The 23,771-nt window shown below is 42.3% G+C and overlaps 1 protein-coding gene across 1 annotated transcript; it reads right to left on the bottom strand.

The window, feature by feature from the left end:
• Positions 1 to 1,533: 1,533 nt before the first annotated feature.
• Positions 1,534 to 23,171, bottom strand: GABRP (gamma-aminobutyric acid type A receptor subunit pi). The gene is made up of 9 exons (XM_022595148.2): positions 23,104 to 23,171; positions 22,513 to 22,631; positions 18,110 to 18,177; positions 17,118 to 17,335; positions 15,407 to 15,489; positions 11,872 to 12,009; positions 11,243 to 11,395; positions 10,561 to 10,748; positions 1,534 to 2,016 (listed from the first exon to the last, which is right to left on the bottom strand). Exons 1-9 carry the CDS (start codon positions 23,154 to 23,156, stop codon positions 1,714 to 1,716), a joined length of 1,323 nt encoding a protein of 440 aa, XP_022450856.2. The 5' UTR covers positions 23,157 to 23,171; the 3' UTR covers positions 1,534 to 1,713.
• Between the last annotated feature and the right edge of the window lie 600 nt (positions 23,172 to 23,771).

Raw genomic sequence — 23,771 nt, 5'->3', positions numbered from 1 at the left:
CGCCTGCAGCCTGAATGTAGATTCTGTAAGAAGTCCCACTGTTACTCAGAAAGCACTGTTACTCAACATTCTCCTACTCATGCAGGATAAGCCACTCAAAGTAGTCCAGCTAGAAAGATCCGGTATCTGAGCAAGGCCAAGTTGAATTGTGATAAGCCACTTGTTTCTGGGTAATACAGCTCATTATCTAATAAGCATCATTCCTGATCATTAAAACATAGGGATAAAAGCTCCTCTTGGAAGGATCCAGGGGATCTGCTGCTGGCAAAGTGTTGCGCAGTGTCAGAGTAGCAGATAGAATTGGACTTGATTCTGCAAGACTTCATGACAATAGTCAGTATAAAGACTCTTAGAATAAGTTTTTTTAAAAGTTCCTCCATTTCTTCCCATGTTATGGGGAAAGGGCTTCAGCATTGTTTAGGACTGGCTTGCATATAATAGTAAAATGATAAGACATGTCAAATGGCGGAATAAAGCCCCAGAGCTCTCCCAGTTTGGGGAATCCATTATATCTTAGAAACAAGAGATTTATGTTTGAGATTACTGATCCACTCAATTTTTCTTCACTTACATTTGATTTTTCAAAGGTTGGACTTACTGGGAAATGGGGACAGTTCTTCTGTGACATTAAATACTGTATTAAAAACTCACCTTGGTATTTAGTGCACTGACTTCCAGGGAATTTACTTAAGCCCACATTTCATTTTATTTTATTTTATTTTTTAAATATCTTTATTGGAGTATAATTGCTTCACAATGGTGTGTTAGTTTCTGCTTTATAACAAAGTGAATCAGCTATACTTATACATATATCCCCATATCCCCTCCCTCTTGCATCTCCCTCCCACCCTCCCTATCCCACCCCTCTAGGTGGTCACAAAGCATGGAGGTGATCTCCCTGTGCTATGCGGCTGCTTCCCACTAGCTATCTGTTTTACATTTGGTAGTGTATATATGTCCATTGCCACTCTCTCACTTCGTCCCAGCTTACCCTTCCCCCTCCCCGTGTCCTCAAGTCCATTCTTTACATCTGCGTCTTTATTCCTGTCCTGTCCCTAGGTTCATCAGAACCATTATTTTTCTTTTATTAGATTCCATATATATGTGTTAGCATGCGGTATTTGTTTTTCTCTTTCTGACTTACTTCACTCTGTATGACAGACTCTAGGTCCATCCACCTCACTACAAATAACTCAATTTTGTTTATTTTTATAAGCCCACATTTCATTGTAATCAAAACCAAATACTAGAATATGTTATTCCCTAAATAGGCAGCAATGTATTTTATTTTATAAGCACTGTAGAGATTTAGTAAATAGCATGTGTGATTAATTTAGAAACAACCTCTGACACTTGACTCAATACATGTAATAGCTTCCTTTTCATTTTTTATATGAGTTAAATGCAGACCAGGGAGCCACTGGGCAGTCAGTCCTGAGTAGGTTTGTAATCTTGGGCTCCATGGGAATATCTTTCATAAAAATAAAAAAGGAATGGGTTGGTGTTTCTATTAAAAGATTCTGTAATGCTAGGACTTCTACACAGCTTAAATAATGGTTGGAGGGGGTTCATTGTTTGAGGAGAAATGCTCAAATGTTACTTTAGTCACTTGTGGCGCCATTGGATTAGGATGCACACTTGGCTTAGAATATCGTTTACATCATTACTTTGTTCTGTTGAAGACCTATGACATGCAAACAATTCAGCATACTCTCAAAAATACATGTAGTATGCCCAGTAAAATACATTGGCTAGCATAAAAATCAAAGGAAATAGGAGTTTGGAATATCGATCAACATTACTGGGGTTTTGAATTGTGAAATAATCAACAATCCTGCCCATCTTATCTCGGAAGATAAACTTGAACTTGTCACTAGTTTTCATTGTCAGGTCACTGTAGTCAACGTTATCGCTGGAAATCTCAATGCTGGCCAAGCTGATCTTCCGTTTAAAGCTGGAGATGGAGCTGTTGATGATGTTAGTGATGTTGACTTCTTCCACTTCCTTTGCCTTCCCCTAGTTCATAAACAGGGCAGTTAGATTGATAGACTTGACTCAGCAAAATAAATAAGTGGGTATTTATATACTTAGAGGCCTTAGTATTGAATAATTAGGTTTAGGAGAGACCAGTACTGAGTGCCTCATAAATTGGCTGGTAAGCAAGATTTGGCAGTCCTATTATCCTGTTTATAGGCACCTGTCCCTAGGTCATCAGCTTGTATAATGGGAAGAATAACCATTGCTCATTCTAGGTGTGCAGGGCCTTGTGGTAAATGTTAATTGCTCAGACCTTGAAGCTAGCTGACCTGGGTTCAAATCCCATTCTGCCTCTCACTATTGTGAAATTTTAGTCACCTTAATCCCTTTAGAACTCAATTTCCTTGCCTGCAAAATGTTGATGACATTAATACTACCTCTTGAGACTGATGGGAAGATTAACTGGCATAAATTATGTAGAGCATTTAGTAGGTGTTTGATGAATTCCATTCTATTCCTGGGAGGAGGGAATAATTGATTATGAGAGTTAATAGAAGTCAGCAGTGTCTTAAGGGCTTTGCCACACAAACAGAAATAGTGATGCTCCTTGCAGTCCCATGGAGTTGCCATTCTCCACCATGGCTGGGACAACATAGACTTGGAAGAAAACTCCACGGTACGCAGAGACAACCTGGTCTGGGAAGAAAGCTCCATGGGACACAGAGGCAACCTGGTACCAGAGCAGAGTCTGGGTGGGGTGGCGGCAGCCATTGTTGACTCTTACTCAAGCAGCACCTCAGGAGCAGCCCAGGGCTCTGACAGTGGCTGATTCACCATAGCTCACCACCATACCCCATACACACAGAGTCCACACAAGTCCTGCTTGCCCTGTTGTTTGGCTCCCCGACAGGGCGGGGGTGGCAGAGGCTGGGGGAATGATCAGCTATGAAGGACAAGGGGACTTAGACTCAAGGCTTCATCTGAGCAGAGGAAGGGCAACAATTGCTGGTGCCTGCACAGGCAGTACATCAGAGGGCAGTACACTCAGCCCTCTCTCTGCAGCCTACCCAAGCCGAGAGCCCCCACAGGCCTCCCTTGCTTCAGTACTTCCCCAGTGCTGGGAGAGGGGAAAACATACATTTAAAGGGGACAGAGCCAGCATGGGCCCAACCCTCAGGGCTTCTGCTCCAGCAACTTGGGATCAGATCCCACCACCAATAGGGTGGTGATGGCCACTGAGCAGAAGGGAAGTCACACTTCACAACAGGCTCTAGCTCTAGCCCCTCCATTTCCAGTCCCACCTTCTGCGAAGGTGATAGCTGCCAGCACACCCTGAGGAAAGACATGACATGCATCAACACCAAATCCAGCAAAAGCAATGGGCACATGCACTCTGTATAGGGACACATCCACATAAGGATGCCCGTGCAAGACTGCAATAGGTAACTGTTTCACCTAAACTCATAGAGGCAGAGAAATTTAAGCAAAATGAAAAGGCAAAGGAACTGGTCTCAGTTGAAAGAGAAAGAGAAACCCCCTGAAAAAATAAATAATGAAACAGAAATAAACAATACCAGATAAAGAATTTATAACATTGGTAATAAGAATGTTAACTGAATTAGGGAAAAGAATAGATGAACGTGGTGAGAATTTTAACAAGGAACTAAAAAACTATAAAGAAAAACCCAATCTTGGGAATTTCCTGGTGGTCCAGTGGTTAAGAGTCCATGCTCCCACTGCTGGGGGCCCAGATTCAATCCCTGGTCAGGGAACTAAGATCCCACAGGCCACATGGCGTGGCCAAAAAAAAAAAAAAAAAAAGACCCAATCAGAAATGAAGAATTCAATACTGAAATAAAACTCACACTAGAAGGAATGAAGCAGACTTAATGATACAGAAAAATGCAGAAGTGGTCTGGAAGATAGAAAATGGAAATTACCCAATCAGAACAGCAAAAAGAAAAACAAATTAAAAAAAAATTAGAATAGTTTGAGAGATATCTGGGATAACATCAAGTGTATCAGTGTTCACATTATAGGGGTCCCAGAAGGAGAAGAGAAAAAGAGAAGGGGATGGAAAATGTATTTGATGAAATTATGACTAAAAACTTCCCAAACCCAGAAAAGGACCAAATATCCAGGTACAGGGAACACAGAGGGTCCCAAGCAAACTGAACTCAAACAAACTCACACCAAGACATAATTAAAATTCCAAATGTTAAAGAGAGAATTCTAAAGGCAACAAGAGAAAAACAAAGAATCATATACAAGGGAACCCACATAAGGCTATCAGCTGATTTCTCTGCAGAAACTTTGCAGGCCAGAAGGGTGTGGTATAATACATTCAATGTGCTGAAAGGGAAAAACCAGCAACTTAGGTTATATTACCCAGCAGGATTATTATTTAGAATTGAAGAAGAGATAAAGAACTTCTAAGACAAGCAAAAACTAAAACAATTAATCAATAATAAGCCTACCCTAGAAGAAATGTTAAAGGGTCTTCTCTAAGTGGAAAAGAAGAATCTAGAGGAAAGGGAAAATCCCACTAGGAAAGGCAAATGTATAGTAAGAATTGAGGACCAACCACTTAAGCCAGTGCGAAGATTAAAAGACAAAAAATTGTAAAAGCAACTATAACTGCAAAAACCAGTTGAAGGATAAACATGAGATGCAAAATATGACATCAGAAACACAAAATGTGGGGGAGGGGAGTAAAAAATGTAGATCTTTTACAGTGTGTTTGAACTTAAGTGACTACAAGTTTAAAACAAGTAGGTATAGTTATAGGTCAATATATATGAACTCCATGGTTGCTACAAGTCAAAAACCTACAATAGATACACAAAAACTAAAAAGAAAGGAACATAAGCATATTATTAAAGGAAATCATCAAACCACAAGGCAAGAAACAAAAAGAGAAGAACTGAGAAGAACCAGAAAAACAACTGGAAAAGAAGTAATAAAATGGTAATAACTACATACCTATCAGTAGTTACTTTAAATGTCAGTGGACTAAATGCTTCAATCAAAAGACATAAGGTGGCTGATTGGGTTAAAAAACAAGACCCACCTATATGCTGCCTACAAACGAGCTAAATACAGACAGACTGAAAGTGAAGGAATGGAAAAAGATATTTCATGCACACAGAAATGACAAGAAAGCCAGGGTAGCAATACTCATATCAAACAAAATAGGCTTTAAAACAAAGTCCATAACGAAAGACAAAGAAGGGCATTATATTAATGATAAAGGGATCAATACAAGAAGAGGATATTACACTCGTTAGCATAAATGCACCTAATACAGGAGCACCAAAATATGTAAAGCAAATACTAACAGACATAAAGGGAGAAATTGACAGTAATACAATAATAATGGGGGACTTTAACACCCCATTTACACCAATGGACAGGTCATCCAGACAGAAAATCAGTAAGGAAACAGTGGTCTTAAATGACACATTAGACCAGTTAAACTTAATAGATATCTATGGGACATTCCATCCCAAAACAGGAGAATAAACCTTCTTTTCATGTGCACATGGAACTTTCTCCAGGATAGATCATATGATAGGTCACAAAACAAGTCTCAGTAAATTTAAGAGGACAGAAATTATATGAAGCAGTTTTTCCAACCGCAACAGTATGAAACTAGAAAGTAATCACAGGAAGAAAATTGGAAAAAAACAAAAACATTTGAAGACTAAACAAAATGCCACTAGAAAACCAATGGGTCAATGGATACATCTAAGAGGAAGTCAGAAAATACCTCAAGACAAATGAAAATGGAAACAAAACTTTCCAAAATCTATGGGATGCAGCAAAAGCAGTTCTAAGAATGAAGTTTATAGCAATACAGGCCTTTCTCAAGAAACAAGAAAAATCTCAAATAAACAATCTAATCTACCATCTAAAGGAATTAGAAAAAGATGAACAAGCAAAGCCTAAAGTTAGCAGAAGGAAGGAGATAATAAAGATCAGAGAGGAAATAAATAAAATACAGAGGCCAAAAAAATAATAGGAAAGATCAATGAAACCAAGAGCTGCGTTTTTTAAAAAGATAAACAAAATTGATATAAACCTTTTAGCCAAGCTCACCAAGAAGAAAAGAGAGAGAACCCAAATAAAATAAATGAAAGAGGAGAAATAACAACTGATACCACAGAGATACAAAAAATCATAAGAGAATACTACAAACAGTTATATGCCAACAAATTGGACAACCTAGAAGAAATGGACAAATTTCTAGAAACATCCAGCCTGCCAAGACTGAATCAAGAAGAAACAGACAATTTGAACAGACCAATCACTAGTAGTGAAATTGAATTTGTAAAAAACAAACAAACAAAACTAAACTAAAAAACCTCCCAGCAAACAACAGTCCAGGATCAGACTGCTTCACAGGGGAATTCTACCAAACATATAAAGAAGAGCTAATACCTATCCTTCACAAACTATTCCAAAAAAACTGAAGAGGACAGAACACCCCCAAATTCATTTTATGAAGCCACCATTACCCTGATACCAAAACCAGGCAAAGACACTACAAAAAAAATTACAGTCCAACATCTCTGATGAATATAGATGCAAAAATCCTCAAGAAAATATTAGCAAACCAAATCCAACAATATATAAAAAGGATCATATACCATGATCAAGTGGGATTTATTCCAGGGATGCAATGATGGTTCAGTGTTTGCAAATCAATCGATGTAATACACCACATTAACAAAAGGAATGATAAATATCACATGATCATCTCAATAGATGCAGAAAAAGCATGTGATAAAACATCCATTCATGATAAAAACTCTCATCAAAGTTGGCATAGAAGGAACATATTTCAAAATAATAAGGGTCAATTTTTACAAACCTGCAGCTAACATCATACTCAATGATGAAAAGCTGAAAGACTTTCCTCTAAATTTAGGAACAAGATAAGGATGCCCACTCTTACCACTTCTATTTAACATAAATAAAAGACATCCAAATTGGAAGAGAAGAAGTAAAACTGTCACTACTTGCAGATGTCATGATACTTTACATAGAAAACCCTAAAATCTCCACCCAAAAATTATTAGAACTAATGAATTTAGTAAAGTTGCAGATACAAGATTAATATACAGAAATGTGTTGCTTTTCTATGCACTAATAATGAACTATCAGAAAGAGAAAGCAAGAAAGCCATCCCATTTAAAATGGCATCAAAAAGAGTAAAATACCTAGGAATAAACTTAACCAAGGAGGTGAAAGACCTATACTCTGAAAACTATAAAACACTAATGAAGAAAACTAAAGATGATACAAAGAAATGGGAAGATGTCCCATGTTCATGAATTGGAAGACGTAATATTGCTAAAATGTCCATATTACCTAAAGCAATCTATGTATTTAATGCAATCACTATCAAAATACCCATGACATTTTTCCCAGAACTAGAACAAATAACCCTAAAATTCATATGGAACAAAAAAAGACCCCAAATTGCCAAAGCAATCTTGAGAAAAATGAACAAAGCTTGAGGTATCACCCTCTCTGACTTTAGACTGTGCTATTATAAAGCTACAGTAATCAAAATAGCACTGGCACAAAAACAGACACACAGATCAATAGAATAGAACAGAATTGCCTATGGTTAATTAATCTATGACAAAGGAGAAAAGAATATGTAACGGAGAAAAGACAGTTACTTCAACAAGTGGTGCTGGGAAAACCGTACAGCTTTAAAAGAATGAAATTAGAACATTTTGTCACACCATACACAAAAATAAACTCAAAATGGATTAAAGACCTAAATGTAAGACCTGAAACCATAAAACTCCTAGAAGAGAACATAGGCAGAACACTCTTTGACATAAATCATAGCAATATTTTTTGGATCACTTTCCTAAGACAAAAAGAAACAAAAGCAAAAATTAAACAAGTGGGACCTAAAATTAAAAGCTTTTGCACAGCAAAGGAAGCTATCAATAAAGTGGAAAGATAACTTACTGAATGGGAGATAATATTTGCAAATGATATGAACAACAAGGGGTTAGTATCCAAAAATACATAAACAGGGACTTCCCTGGTGGCACAGTGGTTAAGAATCCGCCTGCCACTGCAGGGGACACGGGTTCAAACCCTGGTCCGGGAAGATCCCACATGCCGCGGAGCAACTAAGCCCGTGCGCCACAACTACTGAGCCTGCGCTCTAGAGCCTGTGAGCCACAGCTACTGAAGCCCACACACCTATAGCCCATGTTCTGCAACAAGAGAAGCCACGGCAATGAGAAGCCTGCGCACCGCAATGAAGAATAGCCCCTGCTCGCCACAACTAGAGAAAGCCTGCACGCAGCAACGAAGACCCAATGCAGCCTAAAATAAATTAATTAATTTTTTAAAAAAGTAAGCTAAAAAAACAAAATAAAACAACAAAAAAACCCAAAATATGTAAACAGCTCATACAACTCAATATCAAAAAAAACAAACAACCCAATCAAAAAAATGGGCAGAGGACCTGAACAGACATTTTTCCAAAGAAGACAAAAAGATGACTAACAGGAAAATGAAAAGATACTCAACATATCTAATTATTAGAACAATGCAAATCAAAACAATAAGATATCACCTCACATCTGTCAAAACGGCTATCAGCAAAAAGTCTACAAATAACAAATATTGGCTAGGATATGGAGAAAAGGGAATCCTTGTACACTGTTGGTGGGAATGTAAGTTGGTGCAGCCACTATGGAAAACAGTATGGATGTTCCTCAAAAAACTGAAAATAGAACTACCATATGATCTAGCAATTGCACTCTTGGGTATATATCCAGGTAAAAATGAAAGCACTAATTCAAAAAGATACATGTATTCCAATGTTCACAGATGCACTATTTACAATAGCCACGATATGGAAGCAACCCAAGTGTCCCTCGACAGACAAATGGATAAAGAATATGTGAGATATATATATATATATATATATATGAAATATTAGCTAGCCATAAAAATGAATGAAATTTTGTCATTTGCAGTAATGTGGATGGATCTAGAGAATATTATGCTTAGTGGAATAAGTCAGACAGAGAGACAAATACTGTGTGATATCACTTATATGTGGAATCTAAAAAATAAAACAAATGAATGTAAATAGCAAAACAGAAACAGATTCACAGATATAGAAAAGAAACTAGTGGTTATGAGAGGGGAGAAAGAAAGGGGAAGGGGCAAGATAGGGGTATGGGATAAGGTGATATAAACTACTGTGTATAAAATAGATAAGCAGCAAGGATATATTGTACAGAACAGGGAATATTAGCCATTATTTTGTAATAACTTTTAATGGAGTATAATGTATAAAAATACCGAGCCATTATGCTGTACACCTGAAACTAATATAATATTGTAAATCAACTCTACTTCAATTAAAAAATAAATTTAATTTAAAAAATAAATAATTTTTAAAAAAAGAAAGCCTACAGGGAGTAAAATAAATGAAATACATATTCTTTGGCTGGCACATATGATCATTTGCCTTTGGTACTTGAGTAATATAATTGTGAAACCTTGTTCACAATAGTTAAACACAAGAGAAAAGGCAACTGGATCTTTGGGCTATTCTGAATCCTCATTTCCTCACCATTGGACCCTGTGCAGTCCTGGCACTTTGCTGAAGTAGGGCAGCTCTTCTGCACTGGATCCCTATCATTTTTTTGCCTGTTAGCAGGAGCTTTAGTATGCTAACGTCTATCAAATTGGGCTTCCAAAGAATCCCAGGGTTCCGTAGGCCTGCAGAGAATAATAGTTAAGGGCATGGCCCGTTGCCCACTTCAAGTGGGAATAACAGGTAAGTGTCAGGCTTCGGAGCCAAGCAGATTTGGCTGGTGCGAATCCCAGCTCTGCCTCTTACTGTCTGTGTCCCCTTGGATAAGTCACTTATCTTTCCATACTCGGATCCCACAACTATAGAAATGGAGATAGCCTTACTGGGTTGTTACGAGCATTTTAAATGATATAATATTTTCAAAGAGCTTGTGACTGTGTCTGGCACATACATGCTCAATTGATAATAATCATTATTATTATTCTGAGAGCTGGACCATGGTGTTTCACAGCTAAGTCAGATAATAAGTCTTTCCCTGTTAGCAGAAAAATACGCTAATTACGAAATTTGCCACAATTTAATTCTTCCATACATTTTTCAGTAGACCATTACTTGTATAATTTAGGAAAACAAAAATGCGACAAATGAATAAATATTAAATACATATTAATCTGAAACATAAGCAGCTGATCATGTTAGGTTTGACACTGGGTTTTTCATGGATGCTTGTTCTTACGGTTGTGATTTTATGTTGCATACAGATAACACCGTTATTTTCTGCTGGAAATGTAAACATATTAATATCTCACTGTATTTGGTGAAAAGAGCAGTCTTTTTTAAAAGGTGTCATGACTTCCAGATTCCCCCCAACTGAACAAGGATGAGAATCACTGGTGCAAACTGAATCACTGGGGATCGGGAACCAGGTCCAGGTCATCTCTACAGACCAGTATGTGGCACAGGTGATGAATCATATGTAGGGCCCTCAAAATTCTTACCCTATCTTTGGCTGCCATCTGCTGTAGGGAGCTGTAGTGGGCAACTGCATATTCCAGGAGGGCCCCAAACACGAAGCTAAAGCAGATCCCCAGGTACACGTCAATGGCCTTTATGAAGCAGTTGGTGTTCGGAAGAGAAGTGCGGGACCCAATCATCAGTGTGGTCATTGACAATACAGTGGTCACTCCTGGGAAAAAAAGTAAGCAATGTACCCACGTCAGTGGGCAGTGAACCTTCCATCACCCCCTGGCAGACTGTCTCCCTTCAAGACTTGGCAAGGTGAGGACAGGACTCAGAAATAGAGCATAGCTCATTCTGAAAAGTCTGTGGCCTTCTGGAAAAGGGTTGATTTGTCTATTTTATACAGATATGAGTGATATGATTTTCTAAATGTTCCGCCTTCTGTCTTCTCACTGGAGAGAGGAGTTCAGTAAACAAAATAGCAGACAGTAGACCATCGAATCACAATTCTCCCTTATCTGTCACTGTCAAACACAAGTTTAAAAATGCATTATTCCTAAAGTAGTCTCTCTGTCTCTCTTTCTCTCTCTGTAAGAGTCTCTCAGCAAACCAGCTCCTGGAACTGCCCTGGGAATATCAATGAAAACAGTGGTAGAAGGTAAAAAAAACATAAGGACCTAATAACCCAGTTCTTAGAAATCTCCCGTTGGAGCTACTTACCAATGCAGGTTCTTGCAGGAACTGAATCAAGGGAGATCCAAAACGAAACCCAGGATAACACCACCAGGAAAGTGGAAGGAACATAGGTTTCCAAAATGAAATACAGGACATTCCTCTGAAGCTCAAATTGCAAGACCAATCGTGTATAATTTCCTGATAGGGTGAACAAGGGATAGGAAATCATCTCTGCTCACCTAGCAGAGTGGTTTCCCTGTGGGATGTTTAACTTCACTATATTCACATGAAGCCATCTGTTGTTCACCAAAACATAGTTAATCATGAACTGTCATCAGAGTTTCAATGAAAGAAATTGCGGTTGTAGAGAATGGGATTTGTGGGAATGCCCTCACCCAGGATCCTCTTCTTGTGCCTTTCTCTGTCATAGTATTCCTGCAGCATCATAACTGCTGGTTTCCTTGACATCTGCTTCACTAGACTGTGAGCCCCTTGGGGACCTTTTCAGTAGTAGGTGGGGAGCAGGTAAAAGTGCCAAGCCCAAACCCTACTGCCCCACCGCACCTCAGAGGGGTTCCTGGGCCCCAAAGGGACCAAGTGGAAAAAAGATGATATTTCTGACTCAGAATACAACTCAGCTATTTTGCTTTTGTGCAGTTCGTCCCACGAGTTACCTGTTTCCTGCTGCGATCTGGTAGCTAATGTGAAATACTGCTGTACGGTGTACTGAGCAAGCCGCAGGTTCTCCAGCCCGCGTACAGAGTCATTCCCTCTCAGCCAGCTGAACTCCACGTCGTTCCCATCATAGCCCCCTGGCAAGTGAAACAGTGCCCTGATCAGCAGAAGAAGGTAGCAGATTGAACTGGTCTGGAAAATGCTGTGATATGGAGGAAACAGAAGCTCTGTCTTGATGGTGCTAAGTCCAAGGATGATCCCATGCAAAATTTGGCATGATTTCTCAAGTGTAATTGCAGTGTCTACTCAGAATGAGATGACCTGCTAGGGCTTTTCACCATCAACTGAGAACCGTTTCTATGCTAAGCATCGTATAGACCTGGTAGATGATAAGCAACTAGAAATGGCCTCTATCATTATTTAAATGATACTTTTGAACATGTATCTGTGAACCCACAAAGGCCTGTGCTAGACATTGCTTTTCAGGACAGTCTAACACCTCGGAGGGGGTTCTCAGGGACTTTACAGTTGGTCTATTCATATTTTCATATTGGCATAAATGCAAAAACAAAAAACCTTCAGCCAGCCACTTTATTGATGTATGTAAACATAGGTTTTGATAAATCCCAAAGCAGTTTTACCAATATACCTGGTGATAGTAATAATAGCTACCTTTTATTAAACATTTATGTCCTTTACACATTATGTCTCCAAGGTTCTCATGAGCTTGCAAGGTAGACCTGCATATTTCTTCATTATTTAAAGCTTTTTAAAAAAGTAAAATAGAAATGGATCTTATACTTGATATATATAAAGTAGAGCTTACATTTTTCCTCAAATGTTATTATTCAATAAATGCTGTGCCTTAGAATTGAGGAACTATAATGTTTTGCCCATTTTATACATGAAAATGATCAGATTCTGAGAGGTTGCATAAGTTTCTCAGGATACCAGTGCAAATGAAAAACAAACCAGGATTGTACCTCAAGAAAGCTGAATACCAAAGCCCATGGATGATGATAATAATAATATCTATCATTTAGTAAGCAATTACCTTTCTAAGTGCTTTACAACATTATCATGTCATTTAATCCTCAAATGATACCTTTGAGAAGATAGATGAATGGTTAATACGCACATGAAAAGATGCTCAAAATCATTAGTCATTAGGGAAATGCAAATCAAAACCACAGTAAGATACCACTTCACATCCACTAGGATGGCTGTAATTAAAAAGACAGACAGCGACAGATGGTGAGAATGTGGAGAAGCTGGAACATTGCTGGTGGAAATGTAAAACGGTGCAACCACTTTGGAAAACAGTTTGACAGTTTCTTGAAGACTTAAACACAAATTTAACCCAGGATTTCAGCCCTAAGTATCTGTCCAACAGAATCAAATCATGTCCACAAAAGGACCTGTACACAAGTGTTACAGCAGTGTTATTCATAACAGCTGAAAGGCGGAAACAAGCCAAAGAGACTTGTACTACTTGTATTCTTTTGTCTGGAATAAAAAGGAATAAAGCAGTAAAAAGGAATAAAGTACTGATATATGCTTCATCATATATGAACTAAAAAACATTATGCTAAGTGAAAGAAGCCAGATGCAAAAGACCACATGTGGTATGAGTCCATTTATATGGAATATCTAGAAAAGACACATTCATAGAGACAAAAGGTATATTAGTGGTGGTCTGGGAGCTGGTGGTGGCAATGGGGAGTGACTGTAAATGGGCACTAGGAGTCTCTTTGAGGTAATGGAAATGCTCTAACAATGGAATGTGGCAATGGCTGCACAACTCAGAAAATTTACTAAAAACCTTTGAATCGTACACTTAAAATGGTTGGATTTTATGGTATGTAATTTATACCTCAATAAAGCTGTTAAAAATAACTCTTTGAGTCAAATACTATTATTTTTCCTACTTCACTGATGAGGAAACTGAGGTTAATTCTACTCACCCAAAGTCACCCAGCTAGTGAATGGAAAAGCCCAGTGATTCTGGCACCTGTGATCTTAAACCTGGAACTTCATTTTCCAAGGCTACTGAGAAGTGGGATGCCAGTGTTGGGACTAACATTTTGTTAAGTCTTAACCTATGGTATCCACTGTCTGTCAGTGGTTATCTCCCCCTCCATAGTGGGGAGAAGTAGTCATGAGCTCTTAGAGGATTTCCAGGTAAAAATTTTCTGTGCGCTTTCCCTTGGAAGCACCCCCTCGTTTACTGAAGCCAGCTGTCCAAATAGGCCTAGAATCCCAAAGAAAAAACATATCTAAAAAAGTAAGTTGTACAAGCCTCTACTTAGATACTTTGCTATTACAACTGGTAAATGTTCACAGTCATTACATTCTCCCTGCTCTGTCCCTGAGTGGATATGGGCAATTGCGGGATGGTATCAATTCTTGTCTAGGGATGGTGTTCAGGAAAAATGCCCTTGGTGAGGTTTCTGTACCCAAATAACTGCTGGTAAACATTCAGTGAAAGCTTCCTCTGCTCACTGGGGATGATATTTGTGCAAGCAGAGTGCTGAAGTTTCCAGGAGAATCTCACTCCTGGGTTTTGAGATGAGCACAGCCATCCATGGAGGGCAATTGCTTTTTCTATGTGGGGCTGAAAATGAGTTCTCTTTTTGATAACCTCAAGTTTTAGTCTGCCCCCAAACAGCTGTATTGCTTCAAGAAGGTTTTGCATACATTTAATCAATAAGGTAATTAATCTGCCTGGCTGAGTCTTTAATTAAATGTCTACCTCTGAAAAATACTGCCTCATAATGGTTGTGTTTCTTGGATGTTGGCCACTTGTGTCCTTATGTGAGAAGTGCCCAGTGGTTTCCAGCACTTGACTGTAGTTTTTCCTTCTTGCACGAGCCATGCCTTGATACCTTGATAACTCCTATATGCGGCATTTTCTTCCCAGAACGCGTATCACTGGTGCCACCTCCCCATGGTGGGCATTTCAGAGTGGTTTACTAAGGAATCATGGAGATCACTCACGGTGCCAGGAGTTCATTTGACACACATCAACTTAGAGTAAATCCTTCTTCCTCAACACAAGCAAATCCCCAGATTGCAGTTTAGATGCCCACTTGCTGACATTACTAGATTAAGCTTTATATATATATCAAACAATTTATTTTAGAAGTTGGAAGCAGTCTTGCAATAAATGTCAGTGATTGTTTTGTATACTTGCCATTTCCAACTTCTGCTGTGTTCTTTCTGGCTTCCATGAGTTAGCAGATTCTGAGACCCCCTCCTAGTCCTATTGACCCCTGTTTGCTTGGCTGTCTTATCCACTTTTAGGTGGAAATATTTGGTGCCAATGCACAGTGGTCCTCTCCCAAAGATGTAATACTGTAAGGTTTGTTTTTGAGCAGTCTCCAGATCTCTCTGGATGTACACCCAGAAGGTCTGAACCCATTGTAATCAACATCAAGGAGAGAAAGGCCACTATGTACAGGACACTCTTCATGAAAGCACAGATCTAAGTCACCCCAGAAAATCATCTAAGGGGCCCACACGATGTATACTCACAGCTTTCTAGTTGCAACTTGCATGTCTGTGTGTCCATGGGGTATTTAGACAGGTCCATGTTACATGCAACAGTTGTTGTGATTCTAAGAAAGGAAAAATGGATTCATAGAGAGTGTTATGAGGATGCTATAGAAAGTATACACTCCCTCTTAAGGGCCACTCCAAGAGAACTTTCACCTTGACTCTTACAGTGAATGTGTGACTTGGTGCCTACATTCAAAGCTGTCCTGAGTTTTTCTGTGCTAAGTGACACCTGTGAGACTCAGTTAAAGCTTGGGGTCCAGAGCGGAGGAAGTTGGAATGTTGGCAATTCAGAGGCAAACTTGCAACAACATTGCAGAACAGAATCATTCACTGGCTTGTTTGAGACGCTTTTTCATTCAGTTTTTAAACTTATTCTTCAGGAGAGACCCACGAGGAGTCCGTGCCTATGCAAAATGCTTCGCATGAATTATCCCTTTGAATTTTTAAAGTAGCTTTACTCGGTAGGAAATATTATTATTCTCCTTTTGCTGCTGAGGAAACTGGAGCTCAGAGAGTCAAGTAACTTGCCTGAGGTCACAGAGCAAGAACTTTTCCCCAAATCTGTCTGACTCTAGAGCCAGGCTATTAATCGTCATCCATCACTTGTAATCCTTGTACAGGATAGTGTGTTATGTGCTATAATACAGACAGACACACACACATGCACACGCACACACACACACGTGCTGTGGGAATACGAGGAAGGGGCACCTTAATACTGACTGGAGTTGGGGTCAAGGGAGAGGTCTATTGGACTTCTTGAAAGAGGTGCTGGCGTTCTGGCTGACCTTTGCAAAATTCAGTGCAGCTAAGGAGTGTCAGATAAACGGTCCGAAAATTCAGTTCATTGCTTAGCTCAGTCCTTGTTTTATAACTTCAGCCTCTCACTTGGGATTTAAGATCAGCCTCATGAATATTTGGTTCCTGGCCTTCTGCTGAAGGCCTCTAGCAGTGTTTGCAGTCCTTGTCCAGCCCTGGCACAGGCAGCGATGAGTCCTCTGCCTGTGGGCTACCTTACATAGCACTTTGGGGGCATCTTCCCTGTTCCTGCCAACCAGCGGCTCGATGAACGATTGGGTGGGAGGAAGTTTTGGCCTCAGGGATTTGTAGAAGGGGCAAAGGGGAGCCTGTGACTACAGGTGGTGAGGCTTGGAGGACTATGATTTGCTTCTCTGTCTGTACAAGAATGACTCAGCTAAGTAAAGATGTATTCTGGAGCCACCGCCACCCCGCTGAGCCCCATGAAAGGAAAGTTCTTTGTATCACCTCTCTGTTTGCTCTTGCTGTTCCCCTTACCTCTTCTTGGCGAACTTCCTTTAACTCTTTAAGATTCAGCTCAGAGTCCTGTGAAAGCATCCTCTAACATCACCCCGAATCACTAACCTACTCTCCACCTTGGGGCCCCAGCGCCCTGACTTCCTTTCCTTATGTGTCTGTGTCAGGACAGTGTCTTATTCAGCTCCATATCCGCAGTGTCCAGCACGGGCCTGGCACAGAGCACACATTCTCAGTAGATTCTTGTTGAGCCAAACTGGACTGAGAAAGGGCCCTGCTGCTCTGGGGACAGGGATCTAAGAAGGCAGGCACATGAGAAGGGTAGGTGGTTATTCGAGCGCTGTTCAGAATACCTTTGCCTTTTCTCCCTGCTCTTTCCCCTCCAACCCTGAGGTCGCGGGTACCCAATTACCTGAGAGCATACAGGACTGTGCCATTGGAGAAGAGGCGGATGAGCCTGTTTCCCACAGTGACTTCATGGAGGAAGGACTTTTTGGACTCCACGATGTAAGTGTCTGGCACCCAGAGGAACTCCACTAGGCGTGCATCCAGAGTGAAGCTCTTGTTGCCTTCGAACACCAGCCGCTGGTCCGTCCAGCGCTGTCTGAGGTATATGGTGGCTGTGTAGTCCTGAGGGGGCAGCCGGTGGGGAGGAAATGGATGGAGGGAGAAAGCTCAGAAAAGGGAAGGAAAATGGTCAAGTCTTACTCCTCTACCCACCTCCACTGAGGTCAAGAGTACGTACTACAGTAGACATGGGTAAATAAAGTTTGTCTTGAGGTGGTGGCCTGTAGCAATAAGAGAACAAAGCACCTTATAGATTCTGGATAGTAACGCCCACTGCCAAAAGGGGGCCCCACAGGAGCATGTTCAGGGTCTTAACTTACTTGCCCTCGATCACAGAGGCCACACCAAATTGTTGAAGGTTTTGGTGAGCAAGGTGCTTAGGTTGTCTAGGATTTACCCAGAGTCCACAGTGGACCCTCTTGGCAAACTGCCTTTAGTGTCACCTTATCTATAATGTGTTGTCTTAAGTGAGAGGATGGTTGAAAGCAGTTATGTGATTGTTGGTTTTCATCAGCTTGTCTCCCACTCTGTGAGGGGCCATGTGAGATTCAGGCTTCCCCCCCTGCACTTTTATTCTTTTCCCCCACTTTTATCCCTCACCAAGTACACCCACTCCACTCCCTCATTTCTCCCCTCCTAGACTTTGAATCCACTTTCCTTCTGATACTCAGAAGATCTGTTTTACAAGCATCTTCCACTGTCTTGAGTTTCAGGATAGGTCTCCAGCTTCTGCCATTCCAAGTAAGTCTCTGTTCTGCTTTGAGTAGCTAGAACATGTATCCTCATAAAACACAGGAGAGGGGCTCCTTGGGTGGAAGACGAGGGGGCCACACTTACCATGTTACTCTCTGAAATACTGGAAATACTTGCAATGTCCAGAGTCAGTGCTATCTGAACAGGTTCTCCTAAGAATGAAGAAAAACCAGAAAGACTTCCATAGAAACACAAACAGATTTCCTAACCCGACATTAGCACAATTAAAAAATATGCATATATTAGAAAATTATGCCTATTGGAAACTTTTAAACCATTTAGAAGTATATAAAATACTTCTAAATCAAAGGTTAATTTCTATCCTCCCCATCTCAGGAGGAACCACTATGTAGAGTGTGCCTCCCTTTTGTATGAAAAAAATGCACAAATATGTAGTTAGCTAAATACATAAGAGAGAGACCACACTGTATTAATTAGTGTATATTTTAAAGAATGTAGCGGTATTTGCTACTTCTTACTTGGAGGATTTTTTCCTATGGTACTTTGCAAGGGACTCATTAGCAATGTAATAGAGATTTGGGAATTTGTACACAAATATATTTCCACCCCCAACCAAGTAAATTTACCACAAGATGGCATTCAACACTGCTCATGGTTGAGCTCCCGCTCACCTCCTGACACTTTCCTCCACCTCCTTTATTCTCCAGGAGCCCTAAACTATTTAGAATTGCAGAGCTGTCCACGTTTCACCTGGTGTGCAGATGTTGGGCCTCAATCCTGGAGTCCCAGCAGATGGGCCAAACTCCTGAGAGGGCCTGTCTTAGCTCTCGGGACTGAGGTTTGGGAGCCACCATTCTCGGCGGCCAGGCCAGGCCAGGGACGTTTACTCCTCCTTAGGCTGGACGTGTGGAACAAAAGCCCAGGAGTCAGAAAGACGTGATTTTCGATCTGGGAAAAGTTACCAGATCCTTCAGAACTGCAGTTTTCTCACCTGCAGGTTTGAATATAATGCTAATGACATCAGACGGTCACGGACAGGGTTAAATGAGACTAGGTGTGTGACAGCTTCTTTGCAGGGTGGTGGCAAGAGAGAACGGACATGAAGTGCCCGCCTAGCTGGACATCTAGAAGGTGCTCAAAAATAATTATCTGTACAAAGCCCCCAGCATTGTTCCTGTCACATCCTACCAGGCACTCAGTAAACAGCATTTCCCTTCCCTTCCCCTCTCCTCTGGTGATCTTAGCTAATTCTGGAAAAGCAAAATCTTTCCTCACCAGGTTAACAGATGGAGTAGCATTCACTTGCACGATAACTGGGGACACCTCTGGAAACTGACAACGCATTAACCAGGAAAAGGAGAGGCCAAATTCAAAGGACGCTTAGAAACAGCAAACTGGGGGGAATCAGACAGAGCAGCCTAATGATCGATTGAAGGAAACCAAGCCACAGGATATAGGTAAGAATTTGGAAGTGGAGTTTTAAAGCCAAAGCAATTAACAATAATTAACTTAATACTTAGTGTTAATACTTGGTGGGAAAGGGGGAGATCTTTGAGGGCAGACCCTGGAAGGTGCTGAAGGAGTTATGGTGCTAAGTGGCTTTCTGCCCCTCAAGGCAGCAAGGTGCAGTGTTAAGAAGAGGAGCTTAGAGTCAGTGTTTGAAACCTCTGCTGGCCACATCATAGCAGTGTGACCTTGAACAAATTGCTAAACTTCTCTTTTCTACAGTTTCTTACCTGTAAAATAGAGCTACTAATGCTAGCCATCAAGGGTTGTGTTGGGAAGGTTACAGGATCTATCTTATGTGCCTGGAACACAGTGGGCAGTGGGTCAGTGCTGGTTGCCCCCCTCCCCGCCCCTTGAGAAACATGGAGAATGGAAAACACACAAGAGCTCCAGCCTCAGTGTGGGTTTTTGTTTGCTTGTTTAGTTTGTTTCTAGGTAGTCTAGTCTAGGCCTTCCTTCAGTTGGCTTTTTTATAGACTGGAGTTTGCTCCTTCTTCCCCTTGAGTTATAAAAGTTAGCTGTGCCACCAGAGGGCAGCTTTCTCCTAGGAAAGAGGTCAAAGCCAGGTTCTGGGCAGAGTTCAGGAGGGCCTGCTTGCAAACCTGTGCTGGCCAGCTCAGTCCCTGAAAAACCCTGTAGAGGTCTTGTCGCTCAAGGACATCAGGGTCCGAGAACTGGGTGGACAGACATTACGGAGAGCAACACTCCCTCCGTGGGCCTCGAGGCTGCCTTGTAAATGTAGGTTCTGTAGAAGGCAGAGTGCCACAGGCTCGTGACAAGGGATGGGGGTTGTGCCTTCCCCTCCTTTTGACTGATGACCCCTTGCCCCATTTTTGTCCCAAGTGGATCTGGGCCTCACGTCCCCTTAGGTCCACTCCAGGCTCAGAATGGGCACCTTGCCCTAGGACTCTGCACCTTGTTGGCCCGTGAGCAAGCAACAAAATGGGCAGTGTCGGGCTTCCCTGGTGGCGCAGTGGTTGAGAGTCCGCCTGCCGATGCAGGGGACACGGGGTTCATGCCCCGGTCCGGGAAGATCCCACGTGCCGTGAAGCGGCTGGGCCCGTGAGCTGTGGCCGCTGAGCCTGCGCGTCTGGAGCCTGTGCTCCGCAACGGGAGAGGCCACAACAGTGAGAGGCCGACGTACCGCAAAAAAAAAAAAAAAAAAAAAAAAAAGGCAGTGTCCTGGCCTAATTTTTTGGGATCTGGGAGGCAGAGAAATTGTTGAGTGGACCCAACCAGATGTGGAGACTCATGTGCTCGTCATTAGTGTTCAGTTGCTCCTGGGAAAACCAGAGGAGGTTGAAGCCCCCCAAGGTCCCTTAACATAAGGACCTCAAATCCTAATTGTGTGGCCAGGAAGCTGCGTCTCTCAGATCTCCAACCGAAGGGGGTGTCATTGGCCCCAGCTGCTGTGCTCTGAAATCTTCCACCACACTTGCTCGGAGGCCATGCTTCCCATGGGCTGCATCCCACCAGGGACTGAGCGTGGCAGGAATACTAAGGCAGGCCTGTTCCTGGGAGGCACAGAGATGGGAGACTCCTCTGATGGGAGCTTTAGCTCAAGAACTCCCTGGTGGCCTTTCCAAACACACTTAGAATCGCACTGTAGTCTAAGACTCCTCCACCAGCCTTCCTTCCCTCCCTCACTCCTTCCACTGGGGTCAGACCTGCATTGCAGTCTGACAGCTCTCCAGCTTCCTCCTTTTCCTGACCCATATTTTGTCATAGATATGGTCCCAATAAATATCTTGCACGGATAAACCCCTCCCAGTGTCTGTTCCTCAGAGGACCTGGACTGACCCACTAATCCTAGATCTGACCAGAGAATTTTATCATCTGAAGGGAGGAGCAAGAAGGAAAGGGATGAAAACAGACTGCATCCTGATGCTGTATTTACACACTTCATTCAGTCCTCCCTGTGAGGCAGATAATATGCCCCCCCCAATTACAGAAAGGGAAACTGAGGCTCAGAAAGCTAAGATGCTTGCTCAGCAGTAGAGCCAAGGAGCCAAACTCAGGTTTGTTCCACTCCAAGGCTCTTTCTAGTTTCTGCTCGAGGTAACAAGACATTAGTGACCACGTTGGTTCAGTCTTGCATTTTACAAACAGAGAGGCTGAGACCCTGTGGGGAGGTATGTGGTGGCCTCATTCTTTCCCTCCTTGCCTCATTCTTCCAACAAATATTAATTGATAATTTGCTATCTGTTAAGTACCGAGACGGTGCTGGGTTTGGTGAGGTAAATAAAACAAGACTCCCCCAGGGGACTGTAGCCTAGAGCTGAGACAGACATAAAGCCAGTGACAGTATCACCCGTAATGGCTATGACTTGGAGATATGTTCAAAACAAAGTGTGAAGAAAGGGGATGGGGCCTGGAGGAATCTGGGTGGGCTGCTCAGAAGAGGAAGCCTTTGATCTAAGACATGAAGGAAAACTGGCATTTCACCAGGGAGTCAAATTGGAACAAGCCATTCTTGACAGGTAAACAGTCTCAGCAAAAAGCACGGAGACCAGGGAGGCCAAGGAGGTCAGGGGGCACATTTGTAGCAGGGCATAGTGGGGAGAAGTTGGGGAGATGAGACTGACAGACAGAGGCTGGGCTGGGAAGCGCCTGGTGTGCCATGCAAAGGGCTCTGGACTGTACGCTGAGGATGCTGGGAAGCAGGCAGGTATTCTGAGCAGCAAAGGACCCAGGGGGGTCATCCAGTTGGCAGAGTAGAGGGTTAGCCTTGAGGAAGCAGGCTGAGGCAGGAGGACCAGGTGGAGTAGTCCTGGTGAGACATGGTGGGTTCCTTGAATAATGACACTGGAGGTGTGAGCAGAAGGTAGACAGCGTGTGTGAGGTTGTGAGGGGGCTCTAGGAACCTCCTCAGTGGGGAGGAGTATTTCTGTATCCTGCAGGTGGAGAGACCAGAGAAAGTGCTTTCTCCAAGGTAGTGTGACCTCCTGAAACCCTCGTCTGCATATTGTCTCTGTTCCTATCTTTTTGAATTGATGTCCTGGGCAAAAAGAATGACCTACCACCGAAATTGGGCCTGAGAAACTTGTTATATCCTGCTGTGAGATTCTCAAAGCCAGGCAGGGACAGCTTGTCACTTCTGCTGGCCTTGACGTTAAACTGATTCCCCTGGATGCACATCCTGGAAAAGAAAATGGGTTTCGGTGCACATGCTTGCTTGCATGTGGATAAACATGCATACACACAGACTTGAGCTTGTGTTTGCATGTCTGTATGTGGTTGTGCTCAGATATGAGCAGTAACTTCCCCAAAGAGAAATCTCTGATTTTCAGCTGCTGAATTAATACATGTCCCGATCCCACTCCATTTTATTACCCATTTGCTATATATCACAGTGTCATGCTAATTTGGGAACACTCCAAGCACCTTCCCCCGCAAACCCAAGGGGTTCGTCCATCTATGACCCTTTTGGAACCTTGACTTCTCCAGATAGAATAACTGGCAAGAAGTTGCATTTGTCCTGGTGCATCAGGGAGGTGAAGGCCTGACGTTCTGTCTCACGGTTGCTAAGTAGAAAGCGCTGCTGCCCCTCCCACCACATGCAAAACCCAAAGCAGTTCAGCTCAAAGCCACCGTGGGGTAGCAAAGCTCACCTTCCAGTGAGGAGACTCAGACACATGAAGGTCAAGTGGAGACTGTGCCTCATGTTGAGGAGCTGCTTATGCAGAGAGGGGCTGAAGTAGAAATACCTGGGGAAACAGATGGGGTAGGTGAGAGGCAGACAACCCAAAAGCCTCACCTCCTCCCAGCCCAGCTTTTCTGTCCTGTGGGGCGTCAGTTACAGCATTTTCTCCACGTCTGTTGGGAGCAGCCTCTTCCCACACCTTTCCGTTTCAGCTCCTGCCCCCTGAATGTCATCCAGGAGTGACTTCATATTGAAGGATCACATTTTAAATCCAGCCCAAATAAAGGCTGAGGACTTGTTTAGAGAGTGGTTCACCAGAGCAGAAATATAGCTGCTGAGCTGAATATCTGGGGAGCCCCAGGACTATCCCCCCCCGTCCTTTTCCTGACTTTGCCAGGGAGGACATCCTCGACTACACACTCCCCCTGATCACGCCATGTATCTGAGGGTCTAGGCCTGTTAAGCAGGTCACGTAGCCAGGAAATGAAAACTTCCCGAGGACCTCCATGTGCCAAGGAATGTGTTAGGTACTTTCCCGCAGATCTTCTTGCTCTATCCTCACAATGGCCTTGTGAGATGGGCAGGTTAACCCCTGCATTGTGTTGAGGAAACAGAACTCACGGAAAGGTCACTGTG

This window comes from Delphinapterus leucas, chromosome 3 (assembly GCF_059928025.1).
Source record: "Delphinapterus leucas isolate spDelLeu-1000000601 "Yukka" chromosome 3, BTC_Dleu_Yukka2, whole genome shotgun sequence".
In the NCBI taxonomy this organism is placed as follows: domain Eukaryota; kingdom Metazoa; phylum Chordata; class Mammalia; order Artiodactyla; family Monodontidae; genus Delphinapterus; species Delphinapterus leucas.
This window is presented reverse-complemented; position numbering and strand designations above follow the sequence as displayed.